The sequence below is a fragment of the Camelina sativa genome, chromosome 9 (assembly GCF_000633955.1).
Source record: "Camelina sativa cultivar DH55 chromosome 9, Cs, whole genome shotgun sequence".
NCBI lineage: Eukaryota > Viridiplantae > Streptophyta > Magnoliopsida > Brassicales > Brassicaceae > Camelina > Camelina sativa.
In genome coordinates this window covers 2,493,317-2,515,391 of record NC_025693.1, presented here as the reverse complement: position 1 = coordinate 2,515,391, position 22,075 = coordinate 2,493,317, and the positions used below count along the sequence as shown (strand labels likewise).

The 22,075-nt window shown below is 31.3% G+C and overlaps 2 protein-coding genes and 1 long non-coding RNA gene across 11 annotated transcripts; 2 read left to right on the top strand and 1 right to left on the bottom strand.

Annotated features, from left to right (window-relative positions):
* Positions 1,613–4,284, top strand: LOC104710271 (peroxisome biogenesis protein 12-like). Of its 9 annotated transcripts, none has more exons than XM_010426853.2 (7): positions 1,613–2,084; positions 2,161–2,434; positions 2,598–2,642; positions 2,764–2,846; positions 3,111–3,191; positions 3,281–3,417; positions 3,977–4,284. In XM_010426853.2, coding segments are annotated over exons 3-7 (396 nt in total). In that variant the 5' UTR covers positions 1,613–2,084; positions 2,161–2,434; positions 2,598–2,641; the 3' UTR covers positions 4,071–4,284. The 9 variants fall into 9 exon arrangements, 3 of the variants coding, with proteins under 3 accessions (XP_010425155.1, XP_010425154.1, XP_010425156.1); XM_010426852.2 differs by having other exon boundaries at positions 2,556–2,642; XM_010426854.2 differs by having other exon boundaries at positions 1,616–2,084; positions 2,556–2,642; positions 3,502–4,207.
* Positions 6,763–10,808, bottom strand: LOC104710270. The gene is made up of 5 exons (XR_754957.2): positions 10,771–10,808; positions 10,569–10,688; positions 7,766–7,958; positions 7,289–7,557; positions 6,763–6,979 (listed from the first exon to the last, which is right to left on the bottom strand). It is a non-coding gene; the product is annotated as an uncharacterized LOC104710270 (long non-coding RNA).
* Positions 16,284–21,037, top strand: LOC104710269 (lipoxygenase 2, chloroplastic-like). The gene is made up of 7 exons (XM_010426849.1): positions 16,284–16,635; positions 16,931–17,761; positions 17,857–17,942; positions 19,159–19,269; positions 19,348–19,649; positions 19,827–20,093; positions 20,199–21,037. The coding sequence occupies exons 1-7, from the start codon at positions 16,302–16,304 to the stop codon at positions 20,956–20,958; spliced, it is 2,691 nt and encodes an 896-aa protein (XP_010425151.1). The 5' UTR covers positions 16,284–16,301; the 3' UTR covers positions 20,959–21,037.

Sequence of the window (22,075 nt, the reverse complement as noted above, 5' to 3'; positions counted from 1 at the left end):
AGTACGAAAATAATATATACTGGGCAAATTATTAATTTGATGCGACAACAACTAGAGAGCAGAATGATCATCAGAGAGATTTATAACATATGAACCAAAAAGAGAAAGAGAGGGTAAAGAGCACAGAAACAAAACCTCCACGGTACTTTTGGGCTCCACGCCGTGCGGGATAATTTGATCTTCCCCACCATTTTTCATCTCGTACGTAACCTTTATGAAAGTTATTCGTCGTCTTTCGTCGGCCCCAACGGACACAGCCTTGATGCTCTTGGCGTCTAGAGGAGTGTCGTCAAAAACAACAATGCTTTTGTGGCATTGTTGTTTTCAGTGACTTGATAAAAAATTTGAGTGATGTAGAGGGTTTTCTTATGTAAGTATATATAGATAAATTGTTTTGTACGGATAATATATTGGGATGTTATAATATATATGATATCCAACCCATAGTTACTCAATTTATTTAAAATTTAACTTAGTACTCTTGACTTGTTTGATAAAATACTAATAACTTGAATTTACTTTTGTTGATTACAGATAAGTTTTGTTTTTCTCTATTTTCGTAATAGAAGATTCCCATTTCCCAACTTGAAATTTGACACCTTATATATCATTCAAAACTGTAATTTACAGAAGAAGCAAGAGGTAATCCCGGTAGGTATAAAAGTTGTTTCCTTAGTCTAAAGTTTTTCAACGTAAGGGCACTATAACTTAGGGTTTCTTAATATACGCAGGTGAGAGAATATGTATATATTCTCGTGTTTAACTTTAGGTTATTTGGCAAGATAACCAGTTTTTAGAACTTTATTAGAAAATAGTTAGTCTACTATATATTTACAACTAGAATTTGTACCCGCGCACGCGCGGGATTTTAATTTAAACTATTTCTTATCAATAGAAATTGTTGAGTTCAAATATAATAATTCCAACTTTTGAGTATAAATCTATATAAATAATAAAGTTACTTTACTTAGTGATATACAACATATATATTTTTGAAACTAATATATATTTGTTAAATATAATTTGAAGATTAAAAGACAAATCTATATAAATACCGTACTTATTTTACTAATCTATATATAACAAAAATTGTCTAGTGTTGCAATAATATTGTCGACAATCTTCTGACCTTTTGTCTTTAAAAGAGTTCATTCCATATTCATATCTCATGAAAACATAATTTTAAAAGTTCTAACGTAACGTTTAAACCCCATAATGAATATCTATTCGCTAATCCAAGTTACATATTTTTCTAAATTCTCATATATTATTTGCAGATGTTAATTTTATGATGCAATCCCAGCTTCGTCTTCTAAAGTAAACATAGTGTACGTTAAATATGTTGTTTTTGCCAATGTTTTGGGTTAAATGCATTTGATATATACATACATATATATTTGTTATATATGTTTTATATCATGTTATAAAATTGTAGCTCCAGTTGATAATCTATCTATATATATAAAGTATACTTTCCTCTTTCATGGTGCAGCCACGTCAGCATCCCAATTGTTTAAATAAGGCCTTAACGAATTAATTAAGCCCATTTACGTATCCTATAGTCTCCTTGATAGTCCAATTTCTTCACTATATCCTTCTTCTGTTTTCCGAAGCCCTGTTTAATTAAAATCTCAGGGCCCCTAATCTAATGATCCGTTTATCTACAAATCTAACCCTTTCTGCACGATTGTCTTCTCCACCGGCCGCCGCTGTTGGACCTCAAGCGCCACGCCTTTTCATATTTCCTCCGTTCTAAAGCTATTGTTTCGTTTACGTTTGAAACCCCCTAATCAGTCCTTCAATGTTTTCTCTTTCAATAGTAGTCCCACTACTTACCATTCAATTTGGGTTACTTCAAATCCTATATAATGCCCTCTTCTCCAATTTCATTCATCTTACAATTTCTTCACTATCTGAAAATTCTATTATCTATTATGGATTCCAGTGTTGGGTCATTCGCAACTCTCAAGGCCGGTAGCCTACACCAACAGATTGTAGGGAGGATGCTTCGTCACTGGCCGGCCCGAAACGTCAAAAAAGGAGGGCAACTAATGGGAATTGACTTCCTTCTCATTGACGAAAAGGTTTCTTCAATCTCTACTTGATTTACCTCTCATTTGATTACGATAGCGTTATCTAATTTCTCTGTTTTTTCTCTAGAGTTGTGTCATTCAAGGGTCGATCAATGTTAGCCTCCTTTCCAAATTTGAGAACTCGCTGTGTGATGGGCATGTATATATCATGTCAGACTTTGAAGTCACCAGAAGCAACTCACGTTTCAAGCTCACTGATTCTCCTTTCTCAATCCGTCTCATATCCACTACTGTTTTCGAAAAGCTTGACGAGTCTTTTGGTATTTTCCCAAAAGAGTTTTTCAGGTTCCGTACTCATGAGGAGTTGGTTTCTCTAGCCAATACCAATTCTGATCTTCCAGGTCCGTTTAGTTTAAACCCTTTCAATGTTAACTGTTTCCAATATTAAGTCGAATTGTTGAACGGTTTTGTTCAAACCGTCTCAATGTTTACTGTTTCTAAGCTTAATTCGATTTGTTGAAGCTAAGTTCCATAATCGATATGCCTTCATTACCCTCCTTTTAGAGGCTTCGTGAGCGTGAGAGGCTTCGTGGTCCTCCTTGGTTAAAAGTATGATTTCTGTTTTCTTAAACTTCCTGTAACTTAGTGAATGAGATAGGCTGACTCTTAATACTGCTCACTTTAGTGATCCAAGGTCTGATAGTATTGTTTTGAATATTGAATTAGACAGTGCAAGGGGCACTTCTTAGCTGCTCATATGCAGTGCTTGACTACGCCCAAACCGGTCTGATTGCAGCAGTTTTTATCTTTAAAGTAAGTATCCACAAATATTTTCAGTATATGGTTCTTCTCTTATTATACTGTCTGAAAGCTTCCAGCACATTCTGAAGAAGAATCCTTTGGAAATAGTCCTAAGCATAGATTACATAAGTTGGATTTTGTATGCTACAGCCACAGCGTTAAGCCATAAAGCTAATTGCTATATTTTTGGTGTCTTTGTCTCTCGGTATATTTTTCATCGCATCTATAAAATAGTTGAACCTTTTCATTCATATTCGTGTGTTTTGTTTTTTTTAGATGATGGAATGGTGGTATCAATCAGCTGAAGAGAGATTATCAGCTCCAACAGTGTACCCTCCACCTCCTCCAGCCCCAACGGTAATCAGTCAGTTCGTAGGCATTACTGAAACTAATGTAGACTTCTTTCACTCAATCAACTAAGTACTTTTTGGTTATTTTTCTAACAGATGGCCAAGAAGGAATCCCTCTACCTCCCAACAGATCCCTCTGCGCGTTGTGCTTGCAAAAACGTGCAAATCCATCAGTTGTCACGGTCTCTGGATTTGTTTTCTGCTACTCATGTGTATTTAAGTATGTTACAAAGGTAAGTTCTCCGAATCATTTCTCTATATTCCCAAAACCCAACCTCGGTATAAGCTTATATCCGTCTTTTGTGGTAATCACACAGTACAAGCGATGTCCGGTGACATTGATACCGGCCAGCGTGGATCAGATTAGGAGGCTGTTTCATGACACTTAGGACCCATCTATTTAATGGTTTTAAGCCAAATTGTGAGAGTCTGAGCCGAAAGAGTTATAAATTGCCAAATATATATATGGATAAGCTTTCATGTAGAGCTCATCAAGTTTGGGATCAAGTGCTTGATAGAAGCTCTTCTCGACACATTGAGTTTTGTCATGTCTGCTTAGTCTTAACATTTGCTGTTTGTTTTGTCTAAACCTAGGAAGATAGAAGTTCTTTCGAACATTGAGTTCTTTTTTGAGTTCTTATTCTATATATAGAAGCATTTTGATACACAATGAGTTTCATTTATGTTTATAGAGTTTCATTTATTCATGTCTGTCTTCCAGTCGGTTCTCATATGATCCATATAATTGTTTCATCTGGTTATTGAGATGAAGTAGAACTAACGTTTCTACAGCGGCCGGTGTTTACAAGAAGCAAATCGGAGCCGGCGAGTATCGGGCGAGAAGAATGTGGTGTTGCTTCCAAATAAAGAAGAGGGTAAAGTTTAGTTCTCTCTCTCACGTGATTGACTTTTTAGTCAATTTCACAAATTAAAAATAATGGTCTTTAACCGTCATTGTTAGTTTGTTACTTAAATTGACTGTGTTTAGAAGATATAAAGGCAAAAAAAAATTGTAATTGTATAGTAAGATTTGTAATCCAACCACACAAATAAGTTGTATGTATATTTTGGCATTAAAAACAAAAATATTTGACAAACAACCCAAATCTTTACTTCCCTTCTTCATCCTATAAATCAAATTGGGGGAGAAACTATTACCATCAAACAATATAACAATTAAAAATTAAAAAAAACAAACTTAATCAACAAAAAAAAAACATCTCCCAGCCAGGAAATAGGAAACTCACTTAGTATCCACATTACATCATAAATTGCAATCCAAGTTGGTACAACAAAAGAGAAAGCTGAAGCTGGAAACAGAGGATTAATGGATGAAGAAAGAACAAAAAAATAGAGAAACAGAGCAAAGCCAATGCGTTCACAGAGAGAAAAAAAAGGAAGAACAAGTAAATAATTACAGAACTAAACCAAAAAAAAAAACATAATAAGCAAAAATATCAAATACTAAAAAAACAAATAGGCTCATCAAATGGAAAGAAATAAATTTTCGATAATTGCCTAACAGATGGCACATTTAAACCAAATGCTAAATCAGACAAAAAACTATCATATATAATTATATAGTAAAAAGAAAAAAAATTAATGTAAATATCACTTTCATGGGAACATTTAATTTCAAATATATTTTTTAACCCCTAATTTATAATTTCAAGCGGGGGTTTCACAATCAGTGCCAACTAAGCTCATGTGATAAGAGTGCAAAAACACTAGATTCAAAAAATAAAATGTTAATTATAATAATTTTATAGAATAGTATATATGTAGATTTTTAATTAATGAAATATACCTCTGAGTCGACATAAAAATAAAATTAAAACTGATTAGCATGCAAGCCCGCGCAACGCGCGGGTTCTCATCCCTAGTATACTTTATAAGATATGCTACACAAATCACATGCCACTTTTTATAACGGCTTCAATATAATTTTTTTTATATTTCATGACCATTGATTTTGTTTTTTAGATAGATTATTTTTTCAAAATTCTTTTTCATAGTTTTCCCAAAAACAAATATGCCCCTTACAGTGTCTTTGTTTTAGATCAAAACTTTTAAGTTAAGTTAAGTTAAGTTAAGTAATTAATATTTTCTTTCTTATAAGTAAAATTTAATAATCAATCTTTATGATATAAGTTTCTTAGAAACTAATGTTTCATTTCAATTTTATTTTCGTGTTTAGATTTTTATAAATACAATTACATAACTTGTTTTTTTACTCCACCATCCATTAAAATTTTACTTACATTCTAAAACTCACTAACCCATTCTAAATTTTGGAATATAATCATTTTTTGGTTATAATTTTAATAATAACATTATTATTAAAACAAATTTATAGTATTATTTTTACTATTTAAAATTTTCGTTTATTTTACCTACTTTATTTTTAGATAGTTATTATTTTTATTATTTATTAAAAAATAATATTATTGTTTATACTATTTTAAAATTTAATTAATTATATTTAATTCGTTTTAATTTATTTTTTACTGTTATTAATTATAAGTAATAAATATACAATGAATGAATATTAAAAATAGTATTTTTTATAAAAAAAGAATTGAATAGGTGGATGTTGATGTGGAGGAAGGAGGAGTGAGCAAAGTTAACTTTATATATATAGATTATCATAGTCACAAAATAATATAAATATATACACAATTAAAAATACATATCATCTACCTATCGTATGAAGTAATCATCTAGTATACATATCATTTTTAACATTTCTTAATAACAAATAACATTTTTTTTATTCGCTCTAAGCCTATATGAACCTAAGCACGACACTGATTACACGCAATATCAGATCCCATTACACTTTACACATACTCACAAACTAATCACAAACTAATTACATGTTCATAGCCTCTTTCTTCTTCCTGTAACCTTTTTTCTAGATAATTATCTCAAGAATTTTGTTTTTTTCTACCAAACTTTACTTTAGTGACAATATCAAATCCCATTAAATTACTTTGATTAATAATGCGATTTTATTAATCTAATTAATTAGTTATGAAACATGTAAACCTTGCTCATAAGTCACTTAGATTAGTGAAGTAACCTTAGTGCAGTGGCAAGAGGTAAGTCCATTTGTAGAAAGCACCATCACATCTGGGATCGAGTCCCGGCTCCTACGAATGTAGGAATTTGGCTAATGGACCAGCCAATTGTAGCCCAATGGTTGACAAAAAAAAAAGTCACTTAGATTACAACTGTAAAGAATAAATAAGAAAATTCACTACTAAAGCCAACCTACATTCAAGACCACTGGCTTGAGTTTATAATATCAAATAAAATTCACTAAAGAGATCTATAATATCACATAAATGATATATAGTGAATTTTAGTAGTAAATTGAAGACTTTGACGAGAGATTATTTCCGGGTTACGTTTACGGATCATATCGTAGCAATGCTCCTACCTCTATACGTACAGTAGATATATATTACAAGGATGAATAGACAATAACCATATATTCATGGATGAATAATTAACAATTGTCCATTAATTGATCGAGTTTTTCTTTAACAATAGCATTAATATTAATTTTGTCTTTCCTTCATTTGGTATTATATACGTACATTCAGACTGACAAGGCATCTACTGACTTGAAAAGCACAAAGGCTCAAAGCTACAGTAACAAAAGTGATAAACAGATACATTCTTATAAGATGAGCTCGAAACCATCTCATGTATATACATCATCCTCTTATGCATACTCTAAAACACCGCTGCCTTTATATACACGTAACCTCTTTTGTCGCACTATATAATCTGGCATAAAATTTCTAAGAAAGAATAAACACAAACCGAAGAAAATAAACTACATGAAAACGTGTGTTATTTTACGAATTCATCATTCATGAACATATCCTGACTACATTTGATCAAATAGAAACTAAATATACACATATATATATATATATATATATATATATATTAACTCCAGAAATACACTACACATGATACTACCTTTGTAAAACGCCCAAATAATTATTATAAAATATAAATTATAATAGACACTGATAAGAAAGAAAAAAAGGTTCTTAATTAATTTGTGTGCATTATTTAAAATTTTCTTACCTTCATTGGTAAAATTTTGACGGAGGTGGAGATGTGAAAACCGAAAGGTGGACACCGAGAGTGGTGAGGTCATGGACATCAGAGTTTTTCCCGTAAAACCCGATGATCTTCGAGCTTTCTCCTCCTCCGAGAACGAAAAGTGTTCCATTTCGACTTCCATACTGGCGCGATGTATCTAACTTGCGCAAACAGAACTTGAGGGAGGTAATGTGGCTCTCGGTGTAGGTCCCCTCGACGGCTCTAATGTAGTTTTCGTCATCGATCAGAAGCTATACAAAAGAAGCCGTATAATAAAATCTAGTCTGTGAGTTGAAATAATAAAGAATATTATAGTAGTCTAGTGATTAGCAATTGGATCGAGTTGGTTTCATTGTGTCTTTGCTTACGTCGGTCTAGTGCCAAAGAGAGACTATATATATGGTCCAAATTTCAAGTTAAAAAATAATAATAACAAAAAAAAAAAAAAAAAATGCTAACATCGTAGTCTTGAGTGTAGGTAGCATCATCTCCATGAGCAGCTCCGGCTACAACAACTTTGTTGTTCGAGTACTCACATCTGACGAATACTACGCCCAAATGACTTCTTCCTACACTTGTTTTCTTCACACTGTCGAATTAAGAAGCCATCGTCCCACTCGTTTCCTCCAGCTCCATCGTTGGCTTCTGTTCCCTTGGGGAATGCAAAGTATGACCCGACATGTTGGTTAGCATCATCGTTAGGAACTGGGACCAAACTTGGAATATATGATGTATGATGACGAGTTTCATATTTAACCAAGTCCTTTATTTCAATTTCATGGAACTTATCTCCCTTTGCAATATAGATGCAAGTGTTAAGCTTCTCATTAAGGCTACACAACACAAGACTGTGACTTTTCTCGTCGATGTAATAACTTGGTTTATAACCATACACTATTAAACTCCACCATGTAGGAACTGACACATTCATGAACTTCATCCACTCCACACCCTCCCATCCCCATTTTTAATTTTTTTTTTTGTCACCCAAATCTCCATATTCCTTGTCTCACAGTCTTGCTCTAAAATCCAAAACCGATCTCCCTTAACAACCGCAAGAATTACAGTATCGCGTATATAATTTTTACCAGGTAAGGTACAATAAGGTTTGAGACTCTCAATCGAAAAATCAAAGCTTTGGATAAAATACTTAGGTTGTTAAGGGAGTTTTGATGTTCGAAACCGGGAATATCGGAGGGTATGTTATGCACTTTTATAGACGGACCGTCAAGATTAACTTCGACCGAACAAAACTTGGATTCAGAAAGCAAGACAAAGTGTGGACGGGCACGAGCCAAATGTTTCTTTTCTTAATGAACTTCTTGTCGCTAGCTCAAAAGAGCGTTCCATCGTTTGCAAACGGATTTGAATCGACCGATAGGTTTTGGGGGAATGAGAGAGAGTATCTCTTCATCTAGGTCTTGCGGAAGTTTCTCCGGTTGCATTATACTTTTTTTACGGACAAGGTTTATGATATAAATTTTTTACGGACAAGGTTTATGATATAAATTTTTTACGGACAAGGTTTATGATATAAATTTTTACGGACAAGGTTTATGATATAAATTTTTTTTATATCACAATAAAATTGTATATATAGACCTTAAAATAAATATTCTAATAGAAATAACTGTTATAAAGAAAAATTAAAAAGTTAAATTATATGAGGAAAAACACACACACAAAAAAAAAAGCATCCTTCTCAGAAATAGATTACATTTGTAAATAAGCATTAAAATTCAATGAATTTATATGTGCATTAATATGAAATTTAACTAAAACCAGATACAAAGGCCATGAATGGCTGCTGGTTTTTAGATTTTTGTTTTTAGATTTTGGTTTTTAGCTTTTGGATTTTGGTTTTTGATTTTTTTTAGTTTTTTTATTTTTAGTGTAGATTTTAGTTTATGACTTGATTAGTTTTTGGTTTTTATGTATAATAATTATTTTTAAAATAATAAAATAATGATTATATGTTTTTTAAAAAATAAAAAAATACAATGATGCAGGAAAAAAACATACGTTGCACAAAAAAAATCTTTTCTTTTGTTTTAGAATTTAAGGAAATTAAAAAAAAAAAAAAAAAGAGTTACGCTGGAAACCCACAAAATGTGGTTTTTAGATTTTATGAACAAAATGCTAAAATCTTCTAAAATCTGGTTTTTCTAAATTCTAGGAAATCTATTTTTTTCATAATCATGAATGGCTTAAAAATGGGTTTTACAGAATCTAAAGCCAAAAACTGATGTAAAATCAAACGTTAATTTTAGACTGGATGTTAATCAACTAAGTTCATTTTAGTCAAAGTTAATTTATCATTAAAATTAATTATTACACCAAAAGATAAAAATATGAAAATAAATCTAAAAAATAATGGTTATATTAATTAAACCTATTAAATTTTAAATTCAAAATGAAAAAAAAAACTAGAATATATATGGGTAAAAATCATGGAAAATTGTATATGCATGTGACAGCCTCTCTTCTGTTGATACGGAAGTTTCTAGTGTCATCTTCATAGTCTTTTCTAATTATGTGAACTAATAAAATAACTTTGACTAAAGTTTCTATCAATTTTTGTAGGAAAAAAATTACTAAACAATAATTAAATGAGTATATGTTATACATAAGAACTACTCTGGTTTCACATGTAGGGGTTATAATATGTTATGCATGTATCAAACCGTGGTAGACGGTTAAAGATCGTGGAGTTTAAATTGTATTCTCGAGTGTGTGTTGTAGATAAGTTTCAGCGGAAATTTTAAATGTACCAAAAACTAATTACGGATATGAAATTAGGAAAGAATTAAAGTATTTTTGTAAAATCCTAAGAAATTGAGAATTAGAATTCTTTGCGGAAACCTCGTTTTAAGCGGATTCGTGATAATGAATTGGCTGTTTTAAGGGTATGAGTTTGTAAATTATCCGTACACTCTTGACATATTTGATAGAATAATAACTTGAATTTTACTCTCTTTTTTTCATAGATAAAACAAAATTTGTTGTTGTTGATTATAGATAAAAAAAAATTTTGTTGACTATATTTAAAAATAGTTATAGATATTAATTTCGATTATGATACCAAATAACAACCGTAACTTTATAATAAAACTTAACAATACGTTCTAATTGTTATAGCCAGGAGGCAATGAAGTTTTTTGAGGCTACGAATTCAACTGGGTCGACAAAACCAAACTACATTATGACTTCCCGGTGTTCTCTTTATGTTTTATCTAGGAAACAATATATATAATATGCTTACCTGATTGATCTGCTTGGGAAGGCTGAGGCTGGAAGGGTCAACCAAACTACATTATGACTTCTCGGTGTTCTCAATATATGCTTGCCTGATTGATCTGCTTGGGAAGGCTGAGGCTGGAACCTGATAGGTTATATGATAGGTTATATAGAGAAAAACTGAAAAAGTTATATGATAGGTATTATATTTGTTGCATGCACGCAACCTTGAAGCTTCCACTTGTCGAAACTTCTTCCACATTTATTTCTCTGATCCTTCCACACTTATAACAATGACTCGAGCTGACCCTTCATATAACTTTTCATGCATGCAACTGGAAGCTTCCACTTGTTGACGCTTCTTCACCTACTGTCAGATATCTTATTATACCCAGCTATTAAATCATCAACATTATTTATATCCGGTCGTAAAGTCATCAACGAAGTTTATATCCTCCCGTACAATTTAGATAATTGTGTTTATTTTGGACTCCCCCTGGCAATCTCAAGCAATTATAAATTATGAATACGAATTATTAATCCCTTGTTAAGATTAGAATGTTGTATACGCAATTACTAATGACCACGAATTTGATATAAAGAAAATATCCTTCCGTAAAGACAAATTCATATATATTAAAATTGAAACTTTTCAGTAAGTTGACATCCACAACACCGTTTATTTTTTGGATTTTACTCGGTCGTGTTTTAGAACATGTTGTTTATGAGAAAACTTATATCCTTAAGTTTTGTGGTTCTCATCAGTGGGTAATAATATTAAATTATTTTAAAAATATTATTTTTTAAAAAACTATTTTTTTGTTAGTTAAAGCATTTGATAAAAAAAATTCAAACTAACAAAAATGATAAAATTTTGTTTTATTAATAAAATATGGGCTTGTTAACAAAGAAAATATAAACAAAATTCAGTTTTTATATTGTATTTGTACGATAATAATAAAGTAGACTACCATTCTAAATTTGCTTTGAGGAAGTGTCACAGGTCACCGATACAACCACCATGTGTCTATAACCATCATATTGGTTTTTCTTCATCTTTGTTCAAAAATAAATGAAAAGCAAAAACCCATCCGAACCAAACCAACTATAACACTGAGCCCCGTAGATTTTTATCGAAGGAAAAACCATAGGTTTGGTCTTCAGCCACAAACAATTCAGCCTTTCATTGACCTCTGTTTTTTTTCCAGTCTTACTTACATCCATATTCTGGGTCAATGGCAAGTAATCATTAGATTCTGGGTATATATTATATCAACTTCTCTTCAATTCATATGATAATGGTATCTTATAATATAAAATTGGATTTTCAAAGTTAGTTATTAACAGGATCATGATACATGTCAAGTATAATGATGAGATGTTAACACGTGTCAAAAAGTTATTATTTTTCAAAACAGCTAATCAGAAAATAACATTAAATCTACATAAAATTTACAAGTCTATATCTAAAAGAAAAATTCCTAAATCAAAAAAGAAAATTAAAAAAACTAATCTATTTTTCTTTGTACGCTAATTATATTATACGTGTTTTCTCAGTTAGATTTTGAGATGTATAAACAACAAAAAAATTATTAAGCATGTATATTATTACTAATCAATACATAGTGAATAAAAGTTTTAAAAAGAATAATATAAATTATGTCAAAAGAATTATTATTTTTGAAACGTAATAGGATAGCTAATTAAAAAAATAACGTTATATTTACATAAATTTACATATTTATATCAAAAATTTTGACTTTTGATTTTTGTTTTCTATATAATTTTGCTGATCATTTGTGCAGGTTCTTCTATGAAAACTATAAGATGTAATAAAATAGAATAAAAGTATATAAAGCCTGCTAATTTAATCGAGGATGGTGACATTGATGGAGGTTCCAAAAGTGATTCTACAGTTAGTGAGATTATTAGTTTGAAAAATTAGTCGGTGGTTGATGTTGCTGGTCAAAATCTAAAGTTTTCTCTTCTGAATAATGTTGGTGATTCTCATACTGATTTCAGAGCTGTTTGATCGAGTAATTGAGAAGCGATTTTCAAATTTGGGAAGTTGGAACGGTAAACCGTTTAAAAATTGGTTTTAAACAAGATTTATGTGGTTTTCTATCGCAACTGGTTCGTAAACCGTTTAAACCCAGATATGTGGAGAAATATATGAGAACTTTTGTTCTCGGTAGAAATAAGTTGAGAATTTATGATTCGAGAATATATGAGGTAATAGTTTTAAGTAGTTTTGGTACAATGCAATATTTCTGAGGAGTAAATATGTCGTCGATGTTTAACGTGATTATGACATATGTCATGTTTGGGTTCTGTAAAGATTCTATTTTGTATATCTGAATTATCTAAAACTTATATATACCATCATGATTATAATTTTTAAATTTTTGTTTTCATGATGTTATATTAACTTTCTTTAAATTTCTCAAGTTTTATTGGGTTGGTCATAAAATCATTTTAATCGAGTAAATAATTTTCACCAGTTGTTCATCCAAAATATCTTTGGAACAACATAAAATATGTTTAATTTGTTCATAAGATATTTTGTAAGCGGTGATAAAAAGCATACTTTAACAATAAAATAATTTTGGGTGTACATGGTTACTAATGAGATGAGTAATGGACATATTTTTAATAGTAAAACATAGAATAAAATTGTACGTGGTTACTAATGAGATGTTTCTTTGATGAATTTTTTGCCTGTAAAATATTTTATGAATAAGTTGTGAAATGTTTTTCAAATTTGATAATAATAATATTCGTAATGATAAATATTTGACAAAAGTTTTTTTGGGATATAATTTACCTTTAAATTATTGTAATAATTGTTATATATATTAAAATATATAAATATAACTAAGCGTATGATGGTTAATACAAATATAATTTTTTTCTAACTAAAAATATTCATATATTTATATTTTAAAAAAATTATTTAAGGTTTAGGATTTATTTTTTTCAATAAATTTTAAACTTGCACATTTTGGGGACCCTAATCAAATATATTTTAATATTATATACAACCAAAATGTGTATCTAAAATTTTAACAGCCGCATAATTAAAAATTTATGCAAAAATAATACTAATCTAATTTTTTTAAACAATTGCAAGTGCCCTTGGTCCTCCTCATCAGCTCCGGGACGGGATCTTCTCGGCCTTTATCTTATTCGTTGTTAAACTAAAGCCACCTGAAGATTGTATCTAATAAAATAAAATATAATAAAACCTTTTTGAGAGTTGTGTTTTTTCTTTTTTGTAAGTAAATACTTCAAGATTCTTCTTGACCAACGAACAAAGATGTTTGCTGATCATTAATCAAATCAACAATTATCCAACTCTCTCATTTTTTTTGTCATTTCTTTTTCGTTTTCATTTTTTTCCTATCTCGATTTGGTTTGGGTTGATTATCCCCAAATTACTGTTTTAAGAAAATTGTATTTTTGAAAAGAAATATCATCGTAATCTCATAAACTTAATTCAAGTCTATTAATTTTTCTCTTTATCAAAAGAAAAAAAAAAAAGTCTATTAATTTTTCTTTTTTCAACCATTAGGCCACAGCTGATTGGTCCATTAGCCAAATTCCTACATTTGTAGGAGCCATGACTCAATCCCGAAGGTGATGGTGCCTTCTACAAATGGACTTACCTCCTGCCACTGCACTAAGATCACTTCACTTCAAGTCTATTAATTATGAACAAATATAAATTATTAAGAGAAAAATAGTAGATGTAAATTTATAACATTAACCATTCAAACAAAAAGTTGCTGATTAGATTATCTACGTATGTAATCTTGCCTTCAGATCAACCATGAATTAATATGCATAATAATTTTACACTGTCCGCACACATACATGAATCTATATATACATTTGAGAAAAAAAAACTTCGGAGTTTCAACCTTTTTGTAAGATCATGCTATTGGCATTTAATATATACTTACAAAAATTCTAAAATCAATTATAGATGATATTTAAAAGATAAGGAAACCTCTCAATCTAATTAAAACATAAATATGTGATTCTATTTTCACTTTTATTTGATTTTATATTTAAATTATTTTGAATTATTATAGAATATATTTAGTTGATAAAATTTATGATTTTTCTGCATATGAAGTAATTTAACTTTTTTAGACAGATATATATTATCCAACCGATGAATAAACAAAATATTTATATAATGTCTCACATCGCCTAAAAAATATGGGCAAACATTTAAAGTCATGATATAAAAGAAAGACCAAAATGATTTCGAGAACAGATAAATAAGAAGCTTGATTTAATAGGGATTCAAATTTTAAAAAACTTATTCGGCTTTTTCGAGTACTTTTTATTTTAAAGAATATAAAAATTTTAGAAATTTCAAATTATTATAAATATTTAAAATTAAAAAATATTGTAAATATTATAGTTTATGAGAAATTTAAATATTAGAAATATTTGAATATTAAAAAATTATAAATTTACAAAAGATTTAAGATAAAGTTTAAATACAAAACATTTAAAATAAAGTTTAAATATTATAAATATGTCAACTTTTAAAAAAATATAAACTTTACAAAACATTAAACATAAAGTTTAATTATTATAAAAGTGAAACTTTATAAAACATTACGAAATTTATCATGCGATGTACCGCGAGTTAAAATATCACGAGACGGGGTATGTGAAGGATGGAGTTGGGTTAATATTCATATAAATTTTAAATAGTATAAATTCGATGCTACACGGAAAAAAATATATTTCATTATTTTGTTAACAATATCAATATTAGAGTAATAGACGTATCTAATTAAGTTGAAGAAATTAATATTATATAAAAATAAATTGTTATACAGTATACCATGGGTTAAATTATAGAATTAACAATAAAAATATAATTAAACAAAGCAGATAAAATTAACAAACAAAAGTTAATTTTGTTAACAAATAACTTATTATGCGGTGTACTTGTGGGTCAAAATTTAGTTAATATGCATAAGTGTAACCATTTATTAGTTATCTTGGATTCTCTATAAATATTATGTAGATTGGAGATAATTGCCAACATTTATATATAAACATGTATGGTATATTAAAAAGTAGAGATGGGTTGGAGATGCTCTAAATGCTAGCATTATTGTTTGGGAATGTACCAATCGTTCACTTCTCAAAGTAAATCTGCCACTTTGCATAATTAAGAATATTGGTAATGTTTGGCTCTACCCTCAGCGACTGTACCTACACATTTTATTTTGGTTTTATTTTTAGTAGAACCAAAACCTAATGGTTCCTCCAAAAAAGTTTATAATTGCAAATTCATAAAGATGGTAAAGAGCTGCATTCTTGGCGATGTTTACTACTATTTACCTTGTTCTTTTTTCTTTTTCTGTTTATGAATGTAAAATTATATTCACACACAAAAAAAAAGGTTTGACAACAAGCTTAACAGCATAAGTTTTAGAGATATTTGTTGATCTTGTTTGCCTTGTTTTAGATACTGTTTAAGATTGCAATAGAAGTCCATCACTTTCACCCGGTGGACCTCTGTGTCACATTAATGTCCTACGCTACATTAATGTAGCACAGTACCATTCTCTTCAAGTTTTTGAAACGTTGTGTATTCATTTATCAAAACATATACTCGTGTCTGTTTTATCAAATACAGCTGTATTAAAAATATATTTTTCAAACTGGTATAAATAGATGCAGTGGAGATAAAGAGGTATGCAAGCAATATAGAAGAGATAAAAAAAAAATGTTTTGTAGAGAGTCGTCCTCGAGTTTTCTGCCCTTGAACGTAGCAAAGAGTCTCAGTCCTCTGTTCCCTGAACCACCTGCACTCATCAACCCCATCTCCTCAGGACGTCGAGACAAGCTTCCTCGTCCAAACCTCAGAGGACGATGGAAGGTCACTGCCTCACGATTTAATATTGAAAAGATTGGTGAAATAGTGAAAAAGTCCGTTACGAAAATCAAAGTAAAGGGATTTATATCTGCCCAAGAATCGTTGCTGCATGGCGTAGCTGATCAGCCTGATATCGGTGACAGATCTCTACTTGTCGAGCTTTTTAGCACCGAGATGGACCCGCGTGAGTACATAGTTTTTTTTTTTCCTTCCGTTAACTGGTTTTATTTTAAATTTAAGTTTAAAGTAAATGGATATTATAAGCATTTGTGACAGAACTAGAGGCCTTAAAAAAAAAAGTTCGCCTACGCATGTGCTTCTCAACCAGTACTAGAGACATGAATTATTTTTGTTAGTAACATTACAAGATGCGTTAGCACATGAATAATCATACATTAATTTTTGAAAATAAGGAGCTAGGTAGCACATCTAGAGGATATCTATGAATAAATAATGTTATCCAAGTATACATATGTCAGTGACAGGGATGGAGAAGGATCCGGTAAAAGACTACGCACAACGTGTATGGTCTAAAGTCCCTTATGAGAAGTACGAGTGCGTATTTGAGGTGCCTGAAGACTTTGGAACCGTGGGGGCTATTAGGGTTCAAAATCAATACCATAAAGAGATATTCCTCACGGATATGGAGCTTGAGTTACCAGACGGGTTCGTTACGTTTACATGTAACTCATGGGTGGCCCCGAAGTCCGTTGATCCAGCCATGCGGATATTCTTCTCCAACAAATCCTACTTGCCTTACCAAACCCCGGAGCCTCTTAAACGGTTTCGAAAAGAGGAGCTAGATACCTTACAAGGAAAGAATCGCGAGCAAGTTGGTGAATTTACCATGCATGAGCGTGTTTACGACTATGACACGTACAACGATTTGGGAGACCCTGACAATTATCCTGAACTTGCTCGTCCGGTAATTGGAAGCCTATCACATCCGTATCCAAGGCGTTGCAAAACTGGTCGCAAACGTTGCGATTCTGACCCCTCCTCAGAGCAACGCTACCGCGACGGGGTTAATTTCTATGTACCGAGAGACGAGGAGTTCTCTATAGCTAAGGGCACTTCATTCACAGCCAGTGCCATCTTGGCAGCTCTTCCCTCCGTGCTCCCACAGCTAGAGTCTCTGTCTTATCCCCATTTGCCTTTTCCACACTTCAAGGCCATTGAAAATCTTTTTGAAGAAAGCATCGATATTCCTAAGGATGCTGACTTTTTACAATATCTCCCGAGACTCATCAGAGCTTGTATTGAAGCTAGCGATGATATTCCCCAGTTTGATGCCCCAGTTCTCATTAAGAGTACCTACCCTTTTTAGTCGCGATCCATTATATTATTCCAACTATATATATACTCTCTAGCCTACAATGTAACTCACTTTCCAATATTGATTCAGATGATAGGTTTTCATGGTTACGAGACGATGAGTTTGCTCGCCAGACACTTGCAGGCCTTAATCCCTATAGCATTCAGCTAGTTCAAGTAAGCTACATACGTCTTTAACTAATAAGTTCTGTTCCGCTTGTTCCATTAAAGCAATAGCCATATCTAAAATTAGAGTGAAATAGAACTATTCATTTCTCTGTTTTTAGAGTACAAAATTGATCATTTAATCATTTGTGGGATAATAGCTACCAAAAATAAATCATTTGTGTGATAATATATTAGTGATGCTGATTACAAAGTGAAGTACTAGTTATTCACTTTTCTATTTATGTATTCTAATGAAGTTTTATTTCTATTCCACATTTATTTAATAATATTAGTAATTTGATTGAATATTTCCAAATTTTCGACAAAAAAAAAACATAAAAGTAAAAGGAAAATTCCCAAAAAAAATCCAGTTAATTTTTGTTTGCATGTTTAATACCTAATACTTTATGGTTGGAATAAAAATACATGAAATATTAAATCGGAATAAAAGTACACGGGACTGAACAGAACGTAGATATCATTTACTAGCCAGTGGTAGATATCAATCACACCTAGTTAAATAGATATATATAAACTATTTACATTATTTCTAGAATGTATGGACTTAGTCTACTGGCAATGTGTTGTCTTTTTAACGACTAAACCAAGGTTGGAGTCCTTCCATCTCTTCATTTAGTTTTTTTTTCCTCCATTCGCCATCTCCTTCTTCTACCTCCTCATTGCTTAACACAATGCTCCTCCTATGTTGAAAAACTACTACGACCAGAGCCGCCATCCTTCTCGGTTAAGTCCACCACCGCGATTGTCCCTAGTTGTTGTAGATATGAAATCCAAAAAAATGGAGGAGGATAGGAGGAGTTGAATCCGGATTCAGATAGTTGTGAAACTCAGACATTACAGTTAGACTAAGACAATATCTCAAGAAGATAATGTAAACAGGCTGTATATATCTAATTAACCATGTGTGATTTAAATACAACGCCGGTCCGTAATGGCTGTTCCCGGGTTGGAATCTACCAACAATTTAAAGATAATGTTTTATTTGGCACCAATTTAATATTTTATGTATTTTCATTCCAATAAAGAAATATTAGGTATTAAATGTTCAAATAAAAATTAGTTGTATTTTTTTGGAATTTTTTCCTAAAAGTAAATGATTTTAATTTTAAAAATTTTAAAGTACACGGTTGTTCCAATAACGCAAACTTCCAATCTATTTAGAGTAAAAAGTAGATCTAACCATTAGATGATCTTTGTAATCCAGGAGTGGCCGTTGAAAAGCAAACTAGACCCAGCCATTTATGGTGATCCCACCTCACTCATTACTTCGGATGTCGTGGAAAGAGAACTTAAAGGAATCATGTCTTTTGATGAGGTAAGATTATTAACATGTTACTGTGTATATGGAAAATTTCTTGAACGAATCATCAAATGTATCATGTAATGCATACAGGCTTTAAAGAATAAGAGACTGTTTACGCTGGATTATCACGATTTGCTTCTACCGTATGTGAACAAAGTGAGAGAGTTAAATAATACCACCTTATATGCTTCTCGAACACTATTCTTCCTCAGCGATGATAGCACATTGAGGCCTGTTGCCATTGAGTTGACTTGTCCACAAAATATCAACAAGCCTCAATGGAAGCAAGTCTTCACTCCAGGCTATGATGCTACCTCATGCTGGCTATGGAGTCTTGCTAAGACTCATGTTACTTCTCATGATGCTGGTTATCATCAGCTTATTTCCCATTGGTATTAAAATCACTCTTTTATTTCAAAATAGATGATCCTCTCATATATACTGTTTTTCATTAAGAGAATAGATATAATATTTTCCGTTATTTACATTTAAAAAAAAAAATTTATTACATTACATGCATGTGAAGACATAGTAACTACTAACTAGTAAAGATATGGTTAAATATACAGGTTGAGGACTCACTGCTGTATGGAGCCATACATAATAGCTGCAAACAGACAGCTAAGTGCCATGCATCCCATCTACAGGCTTTTGCATCCTCATTTCCGCTACACCATGGAGATCAACGCTCGTGCACGCCAAAGTCTTATCAATGCAGGTGGAATCATTGAAACTTGTTTTTGGCCCGGGAAATATTCAATAGAGCTAAGTTCAGACGTCTATGATAAACTATGGAGGTTTGACATGGAAGGCTTACCTGCCGATCTCATCAGAAGGTTTTTTTTATATATATTTTAAAAATTTTATACATCACCACGCAATTTTTTTTTTTTTTACAAAGCTAGTTAAAGTCTTTTTACATAAAACATTTGTGGTATAAGGGGGATGGCTGAGGAAGATGAGACTGCAAAACATGGAGTACGCTTGACGATACCAGACTACCCATTTGCAAATGACGGTCTAATATTGTGGGATGCAATTAAGGAATGGGTGACAGACTATGTGAAATACTATTATCCAGATGCAGGACTGATCATGTCAGACGAGGAACTCCAAGGATGGTGGAGTGAAGTGCGGAACGTAGGGCACGAAGACAAGAAAAACGAACCTTGGTGGCCTGTCCTCGAAACACAAGATGACTTGATTAATGTGGTAACGACGATTGCGTGGGTCGCCTCAGGTCACCATGCAGCTGTGAATTTTGGACAGTATGGATATGGAGGATACTTTCCCAACCGACCAACCACAACAAGGATAAAAATGCCTGTGGAACAACCAACAAATGAAGAGCTAAAGGAGTTCTATGAGGCGCCAGAAAAAGTGATGCTTAGTACATACCCATCGCAGAAACAAGCGACGTTAGTGATGGGAACTTTGGATCTTTTATCAGCTCATTCACCTGATGAAGAGTACATCGGAGAACACCCAGAAGCATCTTGGGCCAACGAACCTATCATCTATGCTGCTTATGAACGTTTCAAAGGCAGGCTCCAATATCTAGAAGGAGTGATAGATGAGAGAAACGTGACCCTTTCTCTAAAGAATAGAGCGGGAGCTGGTGTAGTTAATTATGAGCTTTTGAAGCCCACCTCTAAGTGTGGTGTTACAGGAATGGGTGTTCCCTACAGTATTTCTATTTAATCTATGCATTTTCTTTCTCTCAGTTGCCTTCCTTATCAACCAATAAGATCTTTCTAGATAAATAAATCTTTTGGAGCCATGCGTTTTCACTTGGTTTTTATTAGGCAGCAGATCATGATGAATAAAAAGAAATACAAGCATACAATAGTACATAATTAGCTAGATGATAACATAAAAATACAAGCACTGCACAGTGCGGAAAAATATTTATGTAAATTTTGATTTATTAGTTACAAAATAATAGTATTATCTTTATTTGATTTATTCTACGTATTTTATAATTTATAAATTTAATTTATTTAGTTTCACACTTCTGTTTAGACTATAGTAGGTAAAATAAACTTAATGACTTACCATTATTAGGTTTTGGGTATAATTGCTTAATTTTTTTAGAATTCGTAGAATCAAGAAAACCCTTATTTACTTGTGATCCGATTTACAGTTTGTAGCGGTATTGAGTCACCGTAAAAAATTAAATAAAGTGCAAGAAAATTATATATATGAGTGGGAGGTAGAATGAAGTATAACAAAATATTTTTGTTACTAAAACTCGATCTCAGTGCAAAATCATAAATTTTGAATATTTATAAGTATCAAATAAGTTAACCCGTAAAATATATATAAGTTTTGAATAATGTGACAGGACAATATATTACCTCTCATACGATAGAGAATTTAGTCGATATATTAATCACCTCATTATATTAAATTATATATATCAAATCCTCTCAAATTTTGAATTAATTTGTGAATGAGCAAAATCTTTTTGAAAATTAGATCATCAATTGTAAAAACATTTCTAAAAAAAAATTGTAACCCGCACTGTTTAGATAGTGGAGGTTTAACAGTTTTCTGTGGATAATTATTTTTATTTTTATTTCGAATGATCAAAATAATATTATGATTGATCATAACTATTATTTACGATTTTCTAGTAAAAAATTTGAGATTAAGGTTAAAATTATGTGTAAGAAAGATTGGATTTCTAGTTATTCAAATATCATATGTTATAATCTAATATTAATGTTATGAATAATTGTTTTACTGATACTATTGACAAAAGTAGGTTTTTTAATTTTAATTGATTAAAATATCTTTATTATAAAATTTCAATTTT